The 23,968-nt window shown below is 42.7% G+C and overlaps 1 protein-coding gene across 1 annotated transcript in view; it reads left to right on the forward strand.

The window, feature by feature from the left end:
* The first annotated feature begins 5,985 nt into the window (after positions 1–5,985).
* The window catches only part of LOC119546080 (protein dachsous), a 72,173-nt gene continuing 54,190 nt past the window's right edge, over positions 5,986–23,968 (forward strand). The window contains exons 1-2 of the mRNA XM_037852156.1: positions 5,986–6,635; positions 14,005–15,999. Coding sequence (XP_037708084.1) covers positions 14,107–15,999 — 1,893 coding nt within the window. The 5' untranslated portion in view covers positions 5,986–6,635; positions 14,005–14,106. The remainder of the gene's footprint in view (positions 6,636–14,004; positions 16,000–23,968) is intronic.

Here is a 23,968-nt window from a genome sequence, read left to right on the forward strand (position 1 = left end):
CAATAAATTTCGCATAAAACCGACAAGTATTCAACTCGCTTGTTGTGTAACATAAATTCACCGCTAGAATTAATCCCCAGTTGGAGTCAATTAGTATTTTATGGCGTTTTTATGGACTCAGCTCTTCTTTTTTGGGGGGAACTCACAGAGAGTGAGCGAGATTCAATTCCAACGAGAAGACATCAAAGGCCGAGCGCCAGAGGCAAAGGTTAGCCAAATTTAGGAATTAATTCTCCGGTGCTATTATTTATACCAGATCGGCGCAGCAGTCCGACTTCATTAGCACAGTCGGCGAACCCACCCAAGTTGTCCGCTCGGCCCGGCTCATGGCTCATGTAAGTGGAACGCCGCCTTATCAGCCGACCGGCTGGAGAAGTCCAAGCCAAGCTGGCCATTCTAAACCTGGCTTTATATCGAAAGCGTATTTCAATTAAAACTAAAACAGAAGGCCAAACAAGTTGCGGAACTCCCGAGATCCGAGAGAGATCTTTCTCACCCGCGAGGCTATACACTGAAAAAGTTATTTTCACTTTGGGCGGTCAAAGGCTTTCGATTTAGTTGTGTTATTAGGCAAAATCCTTAAAATAAATAAGAAATTAGTTCTTATTAACTTACTATTTACAGAAAAAATATTCAAAGTGAATTAACATCTTTGAATTCTTTTTTAAACGTGTTTCTTAATTTAAATAAGTAAATATTTTCAATATTTTGGAAATGTTTAAAGATAATAATAAGGTGGTTTATGAGTAAAGGTTGAAATTTCCACAAAGTTCACCTTGAAAACTAGATATACAGTGGTCGGCATATGTATTTTGACAAAATAAAAGTTAAGTATACTCATAACTTGAATTTACTTCTTGTAAACTATAGGCATCAATGGAAAGGTAATTTCAATGCCGTTTGAATGATACAATACATTTCTTTACCCATTCAGTACTTATTGAAAAGGACGAATTTGTGTAAATCAACTTTGAAATTTTTAAAAAAAACTTTTTTCCTCGTCTTGAAAACTTAAATTTTTTGATGCAAAAAGTTTCTTCAAACAAAAACAATAGTAACTGCAAAAAGAATTTTTCAAAAATCATTTTTCTTATATTTTTTATGATTTTTTGAAGGTGACAATGTCGGAAAAAATTTGTATGAAAAAGACAAAAATATGGCTCAAATGCCTGTTTTTAAGCATTTTCAAAAATTCATAAAAAATATAAGAAAAATGATTTTTGAAAAATTCTTTTTGCAGTTACTATTGTTTTTGTTTGAAGAAACTTTTTGCATCAAAAAATTTAAGTTTTCAAGACGAGGAAAAAAGTTTTTTTTTAAAATTTCAAAGTTGATTTACACAAATTCGTCCTTTTCAATAAGTACTGAATGGGTAAAGAAATGTATTGTATCATTCAAACGGCATTGAAATTACCTTTCCATTGATGCCTATAGTTTACAAGAAGTAAATTCAAGTTATGAGTATACTTAACTTTTATTTTGTCAAAATACATATGCCGACCAGTGTATATACCTGTAAACTTAAACCGATGAAATTTTTATATATTTAAGAAAAACTCCACCCTAATTTCTCCTAGTGCATGGCATCTTCAGAACGGGAGGCGTTCGAACGCATGAAAAATCGAACAAAATGCGCGTCTCATTAAAAATTCGCATAATTTAGAGATTAATGAACGACGCCGGGGTCGCCAGAGCGACAGCGACAACGACAACAACGATGACGGCGTCGGCTACCGAAATAAAATAGCGAAATTTATTGACATTTCCCCCCTGAACCCCTTTTCCCACCCTCGGAAATCGGGGGCGGGGTGGAATTTGTGGTATCGAAAGGTATTCTGCATTCAAATTATGATTTGATGATGAGCCCGTTGACAGGTCGAGATCAGCGTAGGAATTCCAGCGGTTCCATCGACTAGATTTGCATGGCCATAGCAAAGGATTACTATATACCGGGTTCTTAGAGGTGGACAGGAGCAGAATCACAGCAAATGCGCAAATAAATAAAACTTACTATCGGACGCAGGAAATCAACAAGCAGCAAAAACAGCAACAGAGGGGAAGGAAAAGCTACTTGAATTGGTTAGTGAAAATTCGCATACCCTATGTTGGCAAAATATATTTTTGAAATTTAGAAAGTTTGTGGTATAACTTGTACAATAGAAATCAACGGCGATTGAATGGGGATGTAGACAGAAATATTTAAATAAACCTAATTGGTCCGACATTTCCATGCCTGCTAGAAATTAAGCAATTAAAATATATTTATTATCTTATTTTATTAACACTTAAATTGTGATTTTTAGTTTTGATAAAGAAGTATATGTTGTGACAAAATTATTTAAAGCTTTTAGTGTTCCAGCCATAGAATATTTTAATTGGGTTAACGATTCCACTTAACTGGTTATCAAAGCGTAAAATACATTGTTAGGCTTTATAATGCTCATAAGCTGGTAAAATATTTGTTATTTCAGATCAGATTATAAATGAATATATTATGAAAAAGGTCTTTCTGACGAAGACCATTTTATTCTAAAGAATTCGTGGTTCCGCTTTCCTTTCTTATTGAGTATGAAGACAATTTGAGACATAATATGCTCAAGAATTCGCGTTTCTCCTTGCGCTTTAAAGCAATGTGGTTCTCATGGATTAAGATTGATGCCAAGTCCATAGTATCCATCTGAGGAGTGTGTAAAACAAGAGCCGCGCCTGCAAACCGAACAGAACCGAACAGAAAAGAGAGCCTGGCAGGAGGGAGAGTATTTGAGGAGCCTGCAAAAAGTCAAAAGCCGGAGAAGGAGCAGGAGACGGAGTCCAAGTCCAAGTCCCAGTCCCAGTCCAAGACCAAGGCGAAGTCCCAGCCTCATTCTCAGTCGGAATCGCAGTCGCAGCCAGCAACTGTGGCTAAACAACAATTTATGATGTTGCCGCTGACAGGCGAATGTTGTTTGCAGTTGTTGATGATGACGATTCCAAGGATGATGACGACAACAACAGCAGAAGAGCGGCTACAACAACGACAATGTTTGCTGGTGCTATTGATTTTAAGGCGAATGAATGGCCCAGCCCAGTCCCCATCCGCATCCCCATCCCCCATATTTCTGCCGGCTAGGATGTTGCAGCTATGTAACTTTGCATATTACTCGCATGATGGATTCCGATTCGCTTCGTTTTGTCGTTTTGTGTGTGGGCTTTTAGCAACAAGCTGGATGTTGAACGTCGATCGTCGATCGCTGAAAGCTGAAATCCTAAATGCTGAGATGCTGAATTGTCGAACGTTGTTCTGGGCCCCGAAATGTTGACAAAGCAGGAAGCAGCTGGAGATGCCCGCTGATCGATCGATTGATCTGATCTGCTAATCGAACAGCCCGCTCTCTCTCTTTTCTCCGCCGGAGTGCCAAATTTCAATGGCTGCTGCAAATTATCCACCATATCCATCCGTCCATCCATCGGATTCCATCCATAAATCCATCAACTCAACTCGGGCTGAGTCTCAATTGTGTCCATTGCCATTAACTGATTTGCAAGCTGCGGGCGGGCAGCAAATCCCCCCCTTTTCAGACCCCCTATATCTCTATATGCCCACAAATCCAAGTACGCCTCTGATTTGGGTCTGCGTGTGGGTGGCGGCAGTGACCAGCTTTATCCGCTCTAGCCCAGATCTCCAATCGCTTTGGTTACACCTAGAAAAATTAACATTGAAATGATTAACAGTGGATAGCTACAAAAATATTTTATTACATTCCAATTCTAAGACTTATCTGATAAGAAAGCACAAACTATAGGATTCGATTTCAGAATTATTTGTTTTCCCACTCTAGTTTATTTTACTATTTTATAAATATCTCAACTTGTTAGAGATCAGGAAATATTTGAGTCCCCACCAACGTTTAGTTTTTGTTGGTTGCTTGATGGATGTTCTTTAAATAACTAGGAACGCCTCTTTATTATTATTATTATATTCCATTTAGAATTCAACGTACTAACATATTTAAATATATATTAACTATTTTACGTTGAATATTAGACTTTCTGTATAATTATTAATATGATTATTTTTGATAAAGACGTATCTGCGATTTCTTCCGGTGTAGCCAGACATTGCTCTCTTTGCTTTTGAAGTGCCTGTCAAGATTGTTGTTGCTCTGGTGTTGTTGCTGGTGCTGTTAACTCATTTCATTTGAAAAGTGGCAAATGCAAGCCGACAGCTAAGCGACGTCATTTACGGTTTTGACAAGCGGCGAATGACCAAATGGTTAGCCATTGTCCATTGTCGGCAGGAGGAGGAGTAGGAGAGCCTCCCGCAACCGGCGTGGTCCACCAGGGCGATCCATGCCCATTCCCACTCCGATTCCCACTTGCTCATTGAGCCACCAACGTGCAACGCGCATTCCCAATAAACGAGCCTCGAACAGCGACTTTTGCCGCAATGCGGCTCCTCGGGATGTGGCACGCACTTTTCGTGTACGTTTCCCAGACAAATTGCTGAATTTGCGAGTGCTCGAGAGTTCCGTGGAATTGGGAACGGAATCGGAATCTGCTCTATGGCATCGGCACGATGGTCCCACCCCAAAAAGCGGGTCGGAATTTTCGCTAATGTTGCTGCAGCAACTTTTACTCGAGGCGCCAAAATTTCCAATGGTTCGTGGAGAAAACGAATAGTAAAAGTATTTAGTTCTCTAGATCTGCAATTGATTGGCAGACGCGATTAGGCAACGGTAAAGTGCACTTCAGATGCCATTTCGAAGGCTTCAAATTATTATACTTTGCCAACATTAACCCAAAATGAGGCTATCAATCCATTAAGTTCTTTGGATTTTTCATTGCCTGTTAAAATACAACTTGTTATTCGAAATGGATTTTTTATATGAATAAACATCTTTGCCAAGACTCACCGCTAATTTGAGTATATTGGCTGCTTGGCTGATTTTAACTTAGGATCTTGCTTGCAATTGCCATTATCCGTATAGCGATCACCATAACTCAGTTTTTACCCCTTTTCCATTTTTTTCGATTTTCATTTGTTACAACTTACGCAACATTTGCATTGTCTGGTTGTTGACGCAACTTTGTTGCTCCTGCCTAATTTCGAAGCCCCGAAAACCAAAAAACAATGGGAAGAACTAGGACCAGGAGGCGGAGGATGGCGCAGCGGAAGGGGGCGGGGCAGGGGGGCTGCATACCAAACACTCAACGCCGCACTTTACCCCCTGCATCCCCTGGATCCCCTTTGCGCACTCCACTGTGCACAGAAAAAAAATCGAATTCGAATCCTCTAAGAAGGAGTATTATCAACATTATCAACTACATCAACTCCTTAAGAAATTTTAATTACTTATATCATAATTTAATCAATCCTTTTGTTTTATGATATAGCTTAACAATTTAATTGTAATATCCTGTCCAATATTTTATCATTGGATATCATATCGCATCGTTTCTTCCTGTGTAGAGCCACCACTTCAACTGCACTCGGCAACAACAACTTGGCACACAGGTGAGCATGACCGCCAACCGGTTTATGCTCCTCAGGTGAGCCCTCTCTCTCTTCGCTCTCTCGCGGAGAACAGCTAATTTACATGCCAGAAGAGCCTGGGCTCGCCACAAAAACAATGGGTAGTTATAGCAGGCCCTCTCTCGGAGAGAGAATATACAGATAGATAGCTCTCTTCCCTGGCTAATTGTGGACCTGTCGTCGATTTTATTTTGTGTATTGTGTGTGCACCTTTTGAAATTCTTCTCTGGTCTTTGATTCTCCGGGAGAAACCGACCAAACCACTCTGGGGAGTAGCTATTCAGTACCCACCTCTCAGTGGTTCTGCGTGGCTCGCCATCTTCATTACAGCGATCTCTTGACCACAGGTGGGTTTCGAGGTGGGTTTCTGCGCTCGGGCATCCTGAAGAAAGAGAGCGCCCGGCTCCAGTCTCCGTCTCCGGTCTTCAGGGCCCGTCAGTCTGTCGTGTGTTTTCGTCGCAGCCACATTGGAGAATCGCAGCGAGCGGAGGAAATTCGTTTCTCAGTCGCGTTCTCCTCGTGTCGCCGTCGGAATTTGAGTTTGAGTTCGCAAGAATCTGGCTATAATAATAAGAAGTATATTAATAATATACCAAAAGGAAGTGCAAGAAAATACCCAGTGCAGTGCAGACAAATCGAAGCAAATCGAATAAATAATCAATTATTATAGCCCCTGAAATCTCCGTTGCAAGTCGTCGAATTCTTCGCCGCGTTTTTATTTTGTTTTCGTCACCGTTTTTTGTCGCCGTCGCCGCTGCTTTTTCGCCGCGTGTGAGAAAAGTTTTGTGGAAAATCATTATACAAAATAATCCGAATCGCCCAGAATTTCCACAGCAAATTAGTGTTTCTTTAAAAATACAGCCAAGAAAATCCAACTGCGAATACACAAACAAAACACAGCAGCAGCACAACAAATACACAGAGTAAAAGGCGAAAAGAAATATTGTTCAACAAGTCAAACGAGTTCTTTTTGGCTCGCTTCGGCCGTGTGGCTAAAAAGATACAACAACATTGTGTTTGTGGCAGCGGGTTTTCGCCTTTGGTGAAAAATATTGGCAACAGCCGCAGCATTTCAGCGGCTCAAAAGCAAAAGCAGCACCGCAGCAAGAAGAGGCCACGAAATGTAAGAGAAAAGATGAAAAGTACCACCCAAAAATAAGCCAACACTTAAGGGGGACAATGTCAGGAAAGACAGTTATCATTTTAAGAGAAATTGCGAAAAACCAGATGAGTTTGGCCTCGGAAACAGCTAGAAAAATAGATTTTTTGTTCTTAAAAGTGAATCTATGATGTTTGGGAAGTTAGGGCATAGATAAGCCCTTGTGTTAAATATAAATACAAAATGTCTATGAAATATGCAAAAATAATATTAAAGCCAGGCAGCATATTATTTTTAAGAAAATATCAGAACTATATTTACTTTTTATGTAACAAAGAATTGTAATTACGTAAAACACATAGCTCGCGTTTAAATAATTATGGTATGCCAGTAAGGGTTAAAAATGTAATGGTAACAAGTTTTAGAGTAGTAAAAGCATGTATTGTGTTAATATTTTGTGAAATCACTTGTACTATCATTTCAAACCTATTCAAAAAACAGATTACTTAACATTTAGGTAAGCATAGGTAAAAGTTAAACGTTTTGAAGTACGAAACCGAATAAACTTCCGAGACCTAACAATAAGAGATGAAAGAGCCAAAAACCAAAGTAAACACCCAGAATTTGGAAAGGCCAGCTGGGGCCGGGCCTAATTAGATGTTTTTCTTTTCTTTCTTCTGCTGGGGAAACAGGAGCGAAAACAACTTGAAATAGTCAAATTGGTAATCGAAAGCGATGGACTCGAGTCCGAGAAAGAAAAGGTGGCAGTTGCAGAAGAGGAAAACACACACTCTCCGTGAATGTGAACCGCCTCCTCTTGGGCGCTTCTACTTCTATCTATTTCTTCTTCGCCTTCGCCTTCCACTTTGTATTCCATTTCTCCAAGTGCTGTTCGAGTTTTCCTCTTTTCCATCTTCGCCTCGTTTTTCTTTTATTTTTTTTCGGTACGCTCCCGAGGAAAATGTGAAAAAACAAATAGAGTCGGTGTTCTTGGCGTTGGTGTTGTGTGGCTGGGAGATCGGGAATGGGAATGGCATTGGGAATTTTATTCTACCTGTTTTACACGTCGCCGAGCGACGACGATTGAGGCGATCGATCTCTAATCTCTGTCGATACGGAGCGACACGTGAAGGGAATGGAAAATGGAAATGTGCGCAAAGTGTCGCCCAACTGTGATTCCTGGAAAAACTCCCTACCAGATGCAGACAGCTATGACAATACGAAATTCTACACCGAAAAAATAAAATTCGAGGTCAATTGAAGGGAAATATTATGGATAAATAGATTTGAAGGCATTCGAGTCTTCTCTAAAAGCAGGTTCTGTAATTTTTTGTTCCACTATTTTCTATTCTCGACGACAAGAAACTATTTTATAATTGTCAATTTTCGAGGAGGAAGTTCGGGGCGTGCTCGGGTTTTTTAATGCCTTTCCAATTAAATTTCTGTGCGTTGTTAAATTATTACGAAACGCTCGACCGGGGGGCCTTTTTCAATTTTCATGCTGTTAAAAGCCAGAGCAGTCGGACATTAGGGACCAGTTTTTATGGCCCTTAATTTACACTTCCCTTTAGGTTGGCCTGAAACCGAACGGGAAAACAAAAGGCCGCCGAGTTCAAAGTTGAGCCGAGTTGGGAGAAGGGAGAACAGAATAGAATATAATTTTCATTTCCCACTCGCTGTGAGTGTGTGTGTGCGTTTCCCAACCCCACCTCTTGTCCCTCTAAATATTTGCTTTATCAGAGCCTAACGGTTGTGGACTCAAGGTTCATCTTCGTTTTATCTCTAGGCAGCAGGTGTTCGTTGGTTGGTGCGAAGGTGCGGGCGCACAAACGAAAGACTGAGGACACGAACTTGCAAAACGCAGTTTAATGCGCTTTAAATTGCTCCAGTGTCCGCCGGCTTTCCCTAGCCCCCTTTTCCCCCACTAATTGCCGCAATGCTTAGCGCTGTACAAACAAAGATTACGCTTTAATCTATTTTCGCGTGTGTGCGGAGGAAAAGCCATCAGAGCGGACCACACACATTCAGCTCGATGTGCCGGGAAAATTACATTAGACGTGGCCGAGGCCTGCACGGAAAGAAAAGCATTCGATATTGGTGGTTTAAAAAAAGGGTAGTTAAATTGCTTTGATCCCAAAATTGTATTATTATTTTTGGCCACCCTAAAGTCCGATTTCTCAATACCATGTTTAGGTTCTATTATGAGAAATTGTTCCTTAGTAACTTTTATAAATTCTATGATCTTAGGAACCTTAATATTTATACTTTCATTTAATATTCTGAAATATAAAGTTCAAACATTTTCTGCCTCTGTATGAAAGACACGCACCTGCTGCAAACACCCGCTCTCGAAGGTGGAAAAGGGGGAATGGGATTTTCCTCGCGCTAATTTCTTTGTTGAGCCTCATGCGAGTTGGCACCGCGGACATTCGAATGTGACTTGGCCTGTGATTAGTCGGCGAATATGTTCATCGTCCATCGCTGGATGAAGACACTTCTCCGCTAGCTGGGAAAAGAATGGAACAGGTTGTAGTTTCGACTCGCGTCCCCATCTCGTGTCAGGCGGGCATAAATATTTGCCAGCACAATAACCATCTTAATTCGAGCACGTCGCATTGATCAATCTCGGATTCGGGTCCGTTTTATGGCCCACATGTGCTGGCCCTGAAATTGCACGGGTGAACATCATTAAGGCCAGATTAGATTCCAAATGATATCAATCAATTCCAAAATAGAACTATCGTCTTTAAAATTAGATGCAGAGCTTGAAAGCTGTTCAAAATACTGTAATATATTTATTTTGATTTCTTTATTCATGATTATTTTCAATACCTTTGAGAAACTCACTCTGGATAGAGTTGTAAATCAAAGGTCTTTATGGATATTTTATACTACTTCATCCAGTTCAGTGAATCGGGTATTCGTTTAAAGTTTTCACACTTGTTTTTCGGACCCATAAACATGTTGGCCACATAATTTGATTTGTTTTATTGGTCAGCCATCGTTATGGAACCAGAATACCAGAATCAAACGCTCGAGATAAGCGGCATCGGAACGTTTTACCTTTTGCTGCTATCGGAATCGGATGCTGATTGAGAAATATTTGTAGGTTTACGACAAGGGGCGGGTGCTGCCGTGAGTTAATGAACCGCTCTCCGGATCGAGAGACCGAGGCATCGGATCGCGGATTAGCATTATGGGCTGCGTCTTGGCTTTATGCCTTAATGGCGGCCATAAAACGCGCCAAACAATGGCCAAAAACACACTGGGCCATGACAATCATTGCTAAATGATTTCGGCTACCCAAACAAAAATTGGAATGTGAGTCAGCAGGAAGATGGTGTCATGTGGACAGGCTTCCGGTGGCGGGGTAAGTCTATTAATACTCCATAATTGCGCCCGAGATGCGCTGTCCACGGAAAAGTTAAGGTACTAGTGCTAGTCTTATGAGGGAAGGGTACTTGTTCTAGTAGTTGCCTATGGATTTGGCGTAAGCGTTCTATACTTGTACTCCAGTCAATAAAACACCTAAGCTTTCTGACTTAAAATAGATTTCATTTCAAGTTCGTATCGATGTGTGCCCCTTTTCTTTTTGTTTCCCTAAAACATAGAAAGTTTAATAGTTTTTTTTCCACAATCTGATTTTGTTTTTTATTATTTTTTATAGCAGTCTCTAACGTGAGAGTATGTATTTTCTCTCCACGCAAGACCTTGCACATTTTAAGGAGGCAACTTCCATCTGCAAGTTGAGGATGTTGCCGCTGTCGTTGCTGCGATAAGATATGAACCACAACATATCATCTGTTTCCGTTTTTCTCGCTGTCACTTGCCACTAATTAGCGCTTATTATGCGATATTCCTCGCCAGAATCGCGAATCCTCCTCACTGGCAATTAAAAAGTGTCAAACTTGCTTGATTTACAGCGGTTAAGGGCCTTTAAAAAGTGAAATCCAATAAATACATAAGCAGCAGGTAAAATCGAAATGGAAACCGAAATCGAAATGAAAAGGAAAACTCCGTATCACTTGCATTTTCGCACTATTTCTAGCAGAAAAACTCTCGTGTTTACTTCACGCTTTCGCAGCACTGGATATCTGACGTGATCCACGCTTGGTTGGCTTCGAATCTCTCTGAGATGTCGGATCTGGCCAGCCGATCTTGGAGCTCGGATCTCTCGGATTTGCATCTAAATGAGTTCGATTAATATGCGGACAATTAAAGTTTCGCTGTTTATAGCCCGACGTCTCGTGTGTGTCGGACAATTAGAAAGTCATTAGAAGTAACTTATTAGCTGGCAGACTGGCCGTATAAACCCAGACCGACTCTCCCCCCTCGGCAGTTTTCATAAATTACTCAACATTTAATTAAACACGCTCTAAAGCGTCTACTTACCACCTACTTAGCCTCTGGTTTTAGACAACAATTTTGCATAATTTGCAGTTAAATCACGAGCGGAACCGCGGCAACTACAACCGGCCAAAACAAGTTGATTTTCTTCTTCGACTCTTTTTAATTGTTCGAGTAGAAAATCTCTGCTACATGTGTAATGTGCATGTTAATGAAGTCTCTGAGGAGCTTTTATTTTTGTTTTAGCTGCCCGCTGTTTGGTCAGTGATTAAGCGCTGGCAAAACACTTCTTCCGGCTACCGATTCTCCTTAATTTTTCTCGTGACCATGCGAAACTTTTGCTCTAGTTAGGTTTTCCATATTCCCATTGACGGCTTTTGGCCTCTGGATCTGGGTTCAAACTCCTTTTAAGGAGGAGCATTAACATGGCTTCAGACTAAGGATGGTTATTTAAATAAGATATATATATTGGTCCTTTGAGCCGGATTCCTTAAAACTCTGTAGTAGTATGTTTATTCTTATATTTCAAAACTTTACCTCATATACATATCTCTAAGCCCTCATAAAAGAGTTGTTGGTTTCTCATGGTACATGTTAAAGGTAATCATATTTTTTAATATACAGTAGCTCTTTGGAGAATCTTGGAGAATCCTCAAGAGTTGGACTGATCCTCTCCGTTTCTCCTCTTCCAAGCCTCCTTTTCTTTCTTTTTTATTCGCCAGCCTAATTAGTTGGGCTGTAAAGTTTACGCTGTTATTGTTATGATTGTGTACGTTTTATACCGCACCACGGGGTTATGGGTATTTGTTGTTGCCTTTATTTGCTATTAACTAGATTTTATTGATGCCGCTCTGTTTTTGTTTCAGATTTTTCATTTTTCCTCTTTTTGTTGGAACGCTTTTACGAGCTTTTGTGCGCTCGTAAAAACAACGAAAAAACGAAAGAAACAGAAACAAAAAGTTCTCCCGGGAAAAGCATAATTTTTAATGGCCCAAACCTGAGATGGCAACGTGAAATTGTTAGGAACTCCCTAGAACTCCAGTCAAGAACTGGAACCACAAATATAATTACAACTTTGTCATTCGATATTAGATGCCGCCAGAGTGCACAGAACCCCAAGCTACCCAATCTGCTTTGTGCACTGTTTTATTAGCACACGGAAAGAAATATTATGGGTATTAGTAATATCATTTGTTGGGGTAATATAATTTCTAGAGAAAGTATCATTGAGTCTCTAAATATTGTTTGTTTTTAGGTCTCTGTGATATAATATTTTGGGGGCAATCAGATCGTAAAATACATCTACGGCAACCCAGATTGCTAATTACCCTTCATGGCTTTAGCTTTTTTTCTCGCAGTGCCAGCTATCATTTTGTTCCATCCACTGGTCATTCCCACAGCCACAGCCCTCATGCTCCGACCACTCCGCCATTCCCATTTCCATTTCCAACGGATCTCAGATCTCAGGTGCAGCCACACGCAAGGCGACCGACCGACCGCCAGCTGGCACTCAAATCGGACTGCTCTGCGATCCCAGTGATCTGCGGATCTGCGGATCTGGACGGGAGCTGTCCAACTCGGGGCGCCAGGAACGGTATGGGTCTTTGGGGATCGGGAACCGCTCCACGGGCTTTCTAATGTGTTCGGGTATTAGCAGTTCATCTAAACTTATGACAAGTGCAAATCAAACTGACGTTTCCGCAACGGCAGCTCCATCTCCTGGGGTAATTTGCGTATCACAGAGTTCAGGCCTAACGTACTCCTCGAGTTTACTTTTTGATGGAGGCCCCGTTGCAGTTTATTAAATTACGCCTCATGTCATGGAAGGAAGGGACATGATCATTATAAAGTTATTAGAGGCCTAATGGTAGCGGCAACTCTCGATGGACATGAAAGACTTGGGCCCGGTTGGCTAATTTCTCCGCAGAAATATCTTTCTTCGGAGGATGGTGGTTGTCAATCATTTGAGGGGAAGAATCCGTCAGTCTTCTAACGCCATGTTTGATCTCTTCGTTTCCCAAGACTCATTAATTCGGTTTTAATTGCTAGCCACGATCAAACAGGATCATCTGGGCCGGGTTCTCGAGGGCTAGGAGTTGTAAGATCTCTATCTGATCACGAAATGAAATTCCCAAAATAATAATCATAATTTTATATATTGTTCGTTTGAGTGCCCTCCCTCTTTTCGTTTTCTTTTTTTTCGCTTATCGCGCGAGAAAAATCTTACCAAATTGCAGTGGAAACAAATGTTGTTTTGGCCACTCAAAAAAAAGTGTTAGTCATGGTCTTGTTAACTAAATTGTTCGCCACGAATTGCTCGGACCTCGAAGCATTCCCATTTCGAATCCAATTCCAGCCACAAGGCATTAGTTCTGAGTCCGAAGAGTTGGTCATCCAACTTTGCTCGAGGAATGGTTTGTTCGATCTCTCTCGGAATGTGTGTGAGTGTGTGTGCCAGCCATATTTCATCGAGAGCCCAAACCCAAACTCAAGCCCAGTCCCAAAAACCAGAACCAGTATAACAGAGGCCCAAAAAGCAAGCCGAGACCCTTTTAGCCTTTGAACCTTTCGCACGCAGGTAGAATCGACATCGGCATCGTCCGCGTCTTTTGTCTTCATTCCTGATCTCTCTCGGCCGTCTATTAGCATTTCAAATTCCCCCAAATGGCCAAATGGAAATGCCTCCACCATGCGTAAGCCTCCATCCTCAGCACTCCAACTCCATCCCCATCCATACCATCATCATCATAGCAGTCATCAGGCGGAGCTAAGCGCATTGGGGCAGTTATCAGTCTATTAGCCGCAACTATGGGTTCTTCCTCTCCTGGGGGTTCTCAAAGTTGGCTTTTTGTCTAGGCATAAAGCTTCAAGTGTGGGCGGTGATTATGGTCAGCACATTTGTCACTATTTCGCTGCTAAAAAGAAGTGGGGAGCATATACTTATTAAATTAGCTTAAGGCTTAAAAATTAAAAAATTTATTTTCAGTTAAACATGATATATGTATATTGAAAACATTATTTTAATATATTCCTTTATTCCTTTTAGAATTCCAATGGCCATGCTGGAAGGAGGCAACCTCAGTCAAGGACGCTCTTAGCTCCTGTTAGTTTTTTCCAAAAGAATCCACCCGGAGTGGATCCATCAACCATGAAAGCCGCATTGGATTCGGCAGCCGCCAGGGAAACAAGGACTACGACGGCGAACCACCAGCCGAAGGACTTTACGATGTTCCATCGATGCCGGAGACGTTCCAGTAACATCATGAAATCGAGATCTTCGCCACCCGCCCTACATCCCTCGCACATGCTGAGGAGTATCTTACTGCATCTACTGATGATCCTGCTCTTGGGATTCACACAGGCTGCCTCCAGTGATAAGGAGAGGGAGCGGAAGCTCGAGGTCTTCGAAGGCGTGGCGGTGGATCATCAGATCGGCTATATAGGAGACTTCGATGGGATCGACAGTGGTCCGCCATATATCATCGTGGCGGAGGCCGGAGTGGAAACGGATCTGGCTATAGATCGGGCCACGGGGGAGATCCGCACCAAGGTCAAGTTGGACAGAGAAACTCGGGCCTCGTACAGTCTGGTGGCCATTCCCCTGAGTGGTCGTAATATTCGAGTGCTGGTCACGGTCAAAGATGAGAATGATAACGCTCCCACGTTCCCACAACCCTCGATGCACATAGAGTTCCCAGAGAACACCCCGCGGGAGGTTAAGAGAACTCTGCTCCCAGCCAGGGATCTCGATCTGGAACCGTATAATACCCAGCGATATAATATCGTTTCGGGAAATGTTAATGACGCCTTTAGGTTGTCTTCTCACAGGGAAAGGGATGGTGTTCTCTATTTGGACCTGCAGATCAGTGGTTTCCTGGATAGAGAAACCACCCCAGGTTATAGCCTCCTTATCGAAGCTCTAGATGGCGGAACTCCGCCGTTGCGGGGATTCATGACTGTCAATATCACCATTCAGGATGTAAACGACAATCAACCCATCTTCAATCAGAGCAGATACTTTGCCACGGTTCCCGAAAACGCCACTGTGGGTACAAGTGTCCTTCAGGTTTATGCATCAGACACGGATGCCGATGAGAATGGATTGGTCGAGTATGCGATCAATAGAAGGCAAAGCGACAAGGAGCAAATGTTTCGCATAGATCCCCGAACAGGAGCTATTTTCATCAACAAGGCATTGGATTTTGAGACCAAGGAGCTGCATGAACTTGTGGTGGTGGCCAAGGATCATGGTGAACAACCGCTGGAGACGACAGCCTTTGTTTCCATACGAGTCACCGATGTGAATGACAATCAACCCACGATAAATGTGATCTTCCTCAGTGATGATGCATCTCCAAAAATTTCGGAGTCCGCACAACCAGGGGAATTTGTGGCCAGGATTTCGGTGCATGATCCCGATTCCAAGACGGAGTACGCCAATGTAAATGTGACTTTGAACGGGGGAGATGGTCATTTCGCCTTGACCACCAGAGATAACAGTATCTATTTGGTAATAGTTCATCTTCCGCTGGACAGGGAAATGGTCTCCAACTACACACTGAGTGTAATAGCAACCGATAAGGGAACTCCGCCACTGCACGCCTCGAAATCGATCTTCCTGAGGATTACCGATGTTAACGATAATGCACCGGAGTTCGAGCAGGATCTCTATCATGCCAATGTGATGGAGGTGGCCGATCCGGGTACATCGGTTCTCCAAGTTCTGGCCCACGATCGCGATGAGGGCTTGAACTCGGTCCTGAGCTACTCGCTCGCCGAAACACCCGAAACCCATGCCCAGTGGTTTCAGATTGACCCCCAAACGGGCCTGATCACCACCCGATCGCATATCGATTGCGAAACGGAACCGGTGCCGCAGCTTACGGTTATCGCAAGGGACGGAGGGGTTCCCCCAATGTCTTCCAGCGCCACCGTTCTGGTGACCATCCACGATGTTAATGACAACGAACCGATCTTCGACCAGAGCTTCTACAACGTTTCCGTCGCCGAGAACGAACCCGTGGGCAGGTGCATTCTCAAGGTGAGTCATTAGTTTCACTACCAACTCCCATTTGCAACTCCCGATTTTCCGTTTTCCAATGGTGACCCACTTTCCGGGTGGGTCATTAAAACGTTTGTCTCGCCAACTGCCTCGAATCCACAACAACGAGCGTCGCTTATGGATTTTCCACGTACTTGGGCCCCAAAACTAATCTCATGCATCAATTACCCGCTCCCAGTCAGATCAGTCAGTCAGTCGGACATCGGACGTTGGACATCAGAAATCAGACATAAGACATCAGACATCGGGCCTCAAACATCGACTTCGAAGTCCGTAGGGAATCGTGAGGGGAAGGGGAGTTAGATGGAAGCGGTGCATGCCACGAGTGCAGTTAGATTGGGAAGGGTATATCGAAATTATGATGAGTTTGGTAACGGTTTGTGATGTTGGTTAGGTCGTAATAGATGGGGAATTTATCTTCACTTAAATGCATTTAAGAAAAAACCCAGAATCCTTTAGATTAAAATTTCAAATTTTATTTTACAACTATAAATAAATATATTCGTAAGGGTATCCTTCAAACGGTTTTGCAATTAAGCCATTGTTAACTCGTGTTACCTTCTTTGAGCTTAATTTCCAGGCAGTTCCCGTTCGTGTACCCCCCTCCAGAAAAACACCACCCAAAATCCCCCCAACTACCATCCTCATCCGCACCCTGCGCAGCGCAGGCTTCTCACTCTTTTGTAGTTAATCCATTCATCATCGGGTAATTACATTTTTATAACATTTTTCTCCGCTCACAAAAACAAAATGGGCAGCCCAAAAAATAGGGGAAAAGTTTGAAAAAAACATCAACAAGGCCCAAAACCGTTGGCATCGCTTAACGAAGGCATTTTGTTCGGTCTTTCCTCTTCGGCGGCGGAGATCACCCATTCTTCTCTGAACACATAGATATATACCTATATGCACAAGAGCGTCTCGAGACGTCGACAAGATTTTTGTTCAGACTATCAAATGTGACCTCTCTTGTCTCTCAGAAAACAACGAAAAACAAACCGACAACGAAACGGAGGAAAAAAACCCGCGACCGACTGACTGAAAATGTAGCCGCGATTCCAAACTTCCCAGCAATTTAACAACAACACGAGTTTCAACTCAGCGCAATGTTTACAACAAAAAGTTAGGAAAAAGAACTGTGGAATGCCATACTCTTGACTAGGAATTTTTTGAAATACAATGGGATGCATCTTTATTAATCATAGACCTGAGCCTAGATCACCTCCCCGAGTTTGCACTTGATGAATCACTCCAGATCTAGTTAGTTGGAATGCCAGTTTATTGGCAGATCTAAGGGCTCATTGAGGTAATGGCTAATTTTATTTTAACTACCCTGATCCCTTCGCCTTCGTTGGCTTAGATGATTTCCGCAAATCAAGGCAAATCAAATCGAATCAAATCTCATCAAAAGTACAACAACGTGAAAGAGACCAAATTAACGGACACCGGGACGGAGAAAACGAAACAACAATAAGTTGGAATAACAACGCCAATTCTCGACAACGAAGAGATTTGATGAAATCTGACAAAAAGTCACGTTTCCTTAATTACAATGGAGGAAAAGCAGACTGGCCGCCCCTGCTCCCCGAAAATTAACCACAAACGAACGAAAATATGAAATACAAAACGCATAATTGGCTCACGCAAAAATAAAAATAACAGAAACCGAAACTGAAATGATGAGGTCTGAACTCGGCAATCTAAAGAATTGAGAAAGAGATGGATAACCATCCATACTATAAGGGATCTTTCAGTATCTGGTGCGATTTGGGAGCTCAATAATCATAAAATGCGTCCCAAGTCCGAAGTCGAGACCCTAAAAACTAAATTCGAATGCCCGCGATCCCCTCTTCTTGTTATTCGGCCGCATATTGAAGCCAATCTGTGGTCGTGAAGACAATAAAAGACCCGAAAACCCAACCCAAACTTGAAAAAAACGCAAAATCGGAATTTCGTATATGAAAAAAAATAAATGAGAAGAAAAAAAGTGAAACAAGAAGCTCTGGCCAAAGGGCCAGACTTCCAACAAACTTTTTTTATGGCCCCCAACTAAAGCAAATTAAAAACGAGCAAAGGAAAAAAGTCGTTGAAAGAATCACATACGAACATATAAGTCAGGGGAGTTGCTGCCCGAAAAAAGCCAATAATTCTAAAAGCAAAAGCCACAAATAGTTGCACAAAGTCCCCGAATCCCCGAAGGCTAAAAGAGAGCACTCTTTGGAATAACTGCCACTCGCTTTTAGTGAGAAGCCGAAATACTTGGCCAGCTGCTCATCATTGTTTTGGCCCCAAAAGTTTGCATCGGATCCGAGCCATCGAAAGGAATTTGCAATTATCGAAGATAATTGCGGGAGAAACTGCTGGGAATCGAGAGAAGAAAAGAGAGGAACTTCTCTAATTTGGGAAAACTTTGTGCGGCCTACTCTTAATACGAGAAAAAATGTATTATGGCAATCTTTCGATTTCAGTGTTTTCTGGATCAGGAAATAATATGTTGACGAACGCAAATTCTTCAGCATACAACTCTTAACTTAAAAACGATCTATTCTGGGCTCTCACACGTGCATTTCTTAATCTTTTTGGCCATCTTCTGGACCTTTTTCCTTCTTACCTTTCCCTTACCACGCCACACCTTTTGCTTCTTGGCCATTCCGAGCAGCTGTTGTTGCCTTTATAGCCGCTGTATCATTTTCTAGCCGAAGAAGCGGAAATGCTATTTAATTAGAGGCGATCAAATGCCGCCATTCCGGCTCCTCCGTACCGTCTCTAGCGCGTCTGACCAACTAATGGCTAACCAAATTACACTTTAATTCGGGCCACGAAACAAAAGACTTAGGCAACGAACTTGCGTCCCAGTGGGAGTGGCAGTGGGGGATTACTCATCGCCCCGTCTCGCTCCCTCCTTCGCACCGCTTGAGATTATTATGCGAGCGTAAAAATTAAAATCTCATTATGCAAATTACAAGAAACAGAAAAACTAAGTAGTACAAACCGCCAGCCCCGCTCCGCCCCTCCATTTACCCAAAAACTCCTCCGCCCAATTTGGAGTTTCCTTTTGGCACTGGCACTGGAAAAAGAAGTGAAAAAGTAGAAAAAGTGGAAAAAGACAGCATAATTTGCTAGTCGTGTGGTTGTTGTCATCTTAGATTTGTTGTTGCCATTGCAGTTACACACTAAATTACAGGCAATTACATGGGGGGCGAGGAGGAAAAGGGAGAGTGCGGGGGAATGTGGGAACTGCACTCGCAGATTCCTAAGACATTCTGCCAGCCCCTTCCGGCGATCCGATCCCCTATTCTCCCCAGCCGAAACGAAAGCCAACGGATTGGCAGCTGGAACAGCGGTCTGCCAACAAGTTCGGAATAAGTTCGGGGTATACAAAGTTGCCCGAACATCGAAATTAGATGTTATTGCTGTTGCACAGAGAGAAAAGTTAAGAGGTATATCTATCTTCGGACTTGGGTTTTTCTGAATCACATTATCAGGTTTATCTAAAAATGTTCAGCAAGCAGAGTGAGTTGTTAATTTTAAAATATGTGATATTATACTAAAAAAATACGTAGCTTAATGTTTTAATAACGAGTTTATTTAAAAATACGTATTTTGAATACTTATAAACATAAGAGGTTTCGTTTTGGTTATCAAATTTCCCTTTTCGCATTTTTCTCCGCGTGTTCTTGGGTGTTGTAATTTCGCATTGTTTGGCTAATCTACGTAAATCTCATTTTCGGGTGGCTCCCACAATTACAATGTTGGCTTGCAAGGGAGTGGTGGTGCAAGGGCGCCGCAGGAGAGAAAAGGGGGGTCGAGGCAAGCCAAAGGGAACACGATCTGCCCATTTGGCCAAGTTATGTGGTCGCTCCTCTAATGCACAAACACTCGCACAAACGCACACACACTGAACTGGTTTTCAGTTGGCGGAGGGTGCAAGTGGCAGGTTCCCCCTCTCGCTGCGCCCCTGCCCCGCCCCCTCTGATCCCTCCAGACCCCCTTTTTACCCACCTCTCCTTGATTGCGTATGCGGCGCTCAGTGTGCACCAATTTTCTTTGTCTCTCGGCTCAATTCACTTTTTTCTAAACACCGAAGCGATGCCCTTTAATGTGGCTATATCTCTGCGTTTTTCTCGGCGAGAGGGAGAGAGTCTCTCTCTCTCTTCTCCAGAGAGTTTTTCCTCTCTCTGCGTTTACGCGACTTGTTTTGCACAATTTTAATTTTATAAACACCTTTAACGCATTTTTGAGCGCTCACATTCCATAAATGCCAGCCCAGAGAGACTGCGAGAGAGAACTGGAGAAACTCACCTCGAATTCGCCGCACGGCGAACGTATCTGAAGTCGCTGCCATTCAGAAATTCAGCGGCTTGAAGCGAAATAGTTATGTCCAAGACATATCTCTCTCTCTCTCTCGAACTCTCCCTCTCTCTCTTTATCTCTGGGCCAAGACAAAATGGTTGGAAAATCATGGCGTAGCCGGTTTTTTTTATGAAATACGATTTCAGCTTTTTTCCTTAGTGTGATTCCATAATACACTCCAGCCACATGGCTAAAAGAACCCACTTTCCGTCTCCCTCTCGCTCCGAGTTAATATTTTAATTAAGTTGCGAGGGGAGACCGAGATAAGAGCCTTGAATGGCCATTTGCCGTCACACGACAACATAATTTTTGACACAATTTCGCGGGCCAAGTTAAGCATCGGGAGATAATCGCCTCTCCTGGCCCATAACAAACACCATAAGGAAGCCACCGAGGAACCGATGAGCCATTCAGCTGGAGAACAGCAAGAACACGGCGAAAATAGCCGAGAGCGCTGATCGCTATCAAAACATCAATAAACCTTAACTGATAGGCTCAAAGGAACGATAAAGGGGGTGGGGAAGGGGCTGAGGAAGGGGTGCAGAAGGGGTTATGAAGGCGTTCCGAAGAGAAAGAGCTTTCATTTTGCATATATGAGCCAAGGGGAGAAGGACCCAGAGAATCCGCGACGTCGACGCATCAAATGTGCATCAATTTGCGGTCCAAACGCGACAACAGGCAGCCAGACACGCGTGCAATACTGTGGATGCCACTGACCAAGCCTCAGAGCTGATGCACTGAGGGAAATTTATAATATGGAACTTAAGAGCTCTATAATATTAGCAGTTTATTTGGTGAGTAATGAGAAGGTAGTAAGCTGTTGATAATTTTCTTTACCAGTTCTTATGCTCTAAAGGACCGTACTATCAAAAAATACCTAAAAAAGAATGCTTAAATACAATTTTTTTAAGAAATACTACTGATAAGAAGAATCATTTTAAACGCTTAAGGCTGACTTTGAACCCCTGATTTCTGCCAGTGAGCCGTTGCTCCTGTGGCTGCCTCTGTGGCCATATTTAGTAAATACCGCTTCTGTGGCTGCTTTTAAACGTGCAATTAAAGCGCACACACACACTGACGCGCGAAAGAGAAAGAACGAGAGAGAGCGAAAGAGAGGGGGCGAGATGGAGATTCTGGGATCTGAAATGCTCAACGCGCGCGCACACATCACAACAACCCGAGGGCATTGGCTACTGCATTTGCATAGCCGCCAAGAGCTCAAAGCTCTGAGCCGAGTCTTCCGCGGGAAGAGCGGAGAAAGGAGCGAAGAATGGAGAATCGGAGGGAAGACAGCTCCTCCAAGTCACGGAGACAGCCGGGAAAAGGAGATGCGCGATTCGCGAGGCCGATGCCAAAGTGAAGAATTCGCGGCAGCCGAAGAGGTTACACCCATTTCAGCGGCCAAGTAGAACAGGGTGCTATGGGCTGTGATCAATAAATAAATATACATTTTCGGTTAACATATAGGCCAGTCTAGCTATAGAAATAAAATTTATCCTATACTAATAATTTTAAAAATAGTTCTTGACTCCCAACTTGTCGAAGGTCAATACGAATGCTGGCGATTAGCTTACAGACTTAAGCAGCTACTTATTTTAGTCATTTATCTTATAACTGCTAGAAGCCACTAATCAAGTTTATTTAATAGCTAAAATATTTTAAAATAGTGTTTTTAAATGGTGTTAAAAAGTAATTACAAGAACATTCATACGTATGATTATTAAGCACGACGGCGTCAAGTTGGCAAAGTTAATTTAAATTAAATATAATAATTACAGCCGCGGTCGTAAAACGAATTACGTGGGTCCAACTCAGGCATTTAGCAAAGTTATGGCCGGAATAAATTATTACCCAGTATTGGATTCTGAACAAAAGACTGGGAAAGGTCTAAGCGGTTTACAATCTGCATTCGATTCGAAGGTCATCGCGTAGTCGAACTTCTAATGCTGGCGAGTTCTGGCCACTAATTTAATCCTCGGTCCGTCAATCACAAATAGCTTCTCCTCCTTAGTTGTTTCTTCTTGAGGATCTAAGTGCTAGGCTCAAACAATTAACTCGTCTCGCTGTCCATTAAGCCAGACTTGTCGGCCAAAATCAATACGCCGCCAGATGAGCTCTACTAGCACTTTGTGGTCTTTTATTTTTCGCCTTTTGGGGGACAGACTCAGGCACAAAAGAAAACTGAAAGTGTGTTGATTGATGGGCCAAAGTGGTAGTCAAAGTCCGCGGCTGAGATGAGCTGCCAAAGTCTGAGGTCAAGCCACGTGTGCTGCGACTATCTTCGGTCCTCAGTCCTCGGTCTTCTGTCTCCGATTCTTCTGCCCAGCTCATCTGCATGCGAATGGCAATCAATGCAATCGCTCCGCCCCCTCCAAAAGCCAAGACTCTTAACAACTTCTGGGGAAAAAACGTGCGATTCTAAATGAGCATATCAACAGCTTACAAGGCCCAAGAGCCCAGGCCCAAACCCAGAGCCAAAGTCAGGTCTGCGGAGCTGGAAAGCCCCGGCCAGAGATGCTCTGTTGATAGCTTTTGCATATCGTTGTTGCCTGTAAAAGTATTTACCAGAGGCAGAAAAAAAGAAAAGTCAGCAGCCAAAGGCTGGCAGCTTATTTGGCCCTAATGTCCCAGCCCAAGTCCTGCGACGAAAGCCGCAACAAGCGGGTTCACAATTTTAATTAGTTAATTATTTTTACTTTTAAGCAAACAAGATTTCAGAGACAAATAAAAAAGGGGAGCTCAACGCGAGCCGGAGACACAGAGCGAAGCTTTTTCCAATCCCAAGTCCCCCAGTCCCAATCCCAATCCCGACCCAGCTTGATCCCAAAACATTGTGCCTCAGCTGGGGATTTGCTTTTTCCTCCCGTTTCTCCTTCTTTTTTTCCACCTTTTTCGCCGAGGTTTGGAATGGCCGGCAATCTGCATACGTGCATCTCGACCAGTCTTCGGGCTCCCTTCTGCCATTCTCCGTAGCCTGTAGCCTGCAGCCTGTAGACTGAAGCCTGCAGCCTGCATTCTCCTATCTGCTGTCTACTGTCTACTGTCTTCTGTCTTTTGTCTCCCGTCTCATTTGTCGTCACCGGCGGAGAGCTGTGCTTCCAACTTTACAGATTTCCGAATCTGTTTTTCATTCTTTCCTGTACACTAGAAGCGGAATCCATTAGAATGAAGCTAGGAAAATTTAGAAAAAAGGATTGAATATTTGTTATAACTAAAGATGCATTTTTCAATTCATTTTTATATTAAATTCTTGATAATATATTGAAAACATATTTATAACTAACCATTACTGTAACAATCTATAATTTTTCGTCAAGTGCACACTTCCCGAAAGCCGAAAAATCTTGACCAGCCTGTGGAGCAAAAAAAGAAACAGAATTCCTCGTGTGGGTTGCCAACATTCATAACATCGAATCTGGCCCATTGTTGCTGAATGCTGGCGATGATGATGATTATGGCCAAACGGATTTGCATATTTTTGTGTGTAGAACACGGCCCATACAAAGCCAAGTATTTCATAAATCCCCACAAGAGTTTTTGGCTTGCAAATTAAATTGTCAATCATTTTTATAACTTGGCCCGATCGACGTGTGCGTGA

The sequence above is a fragment of the Drosophila subpulchrella genome, chromosome 2L, assembly GCF_014743375.2.
Source record: "Drosophila subpulchrella strain 33 F10 #4 breed RU33 chromosome 2L, RU_Dsub_v1.1 Primary Assembly, whole genome shotgun sequence".
In the NCBI taxonomy this organism is placed as follows: Eukaryota; Metazoa; Arthropoda; class Insecta; order Diptera; family Drosophilidae; genus Drosophila; species Drosophila subpulchrella.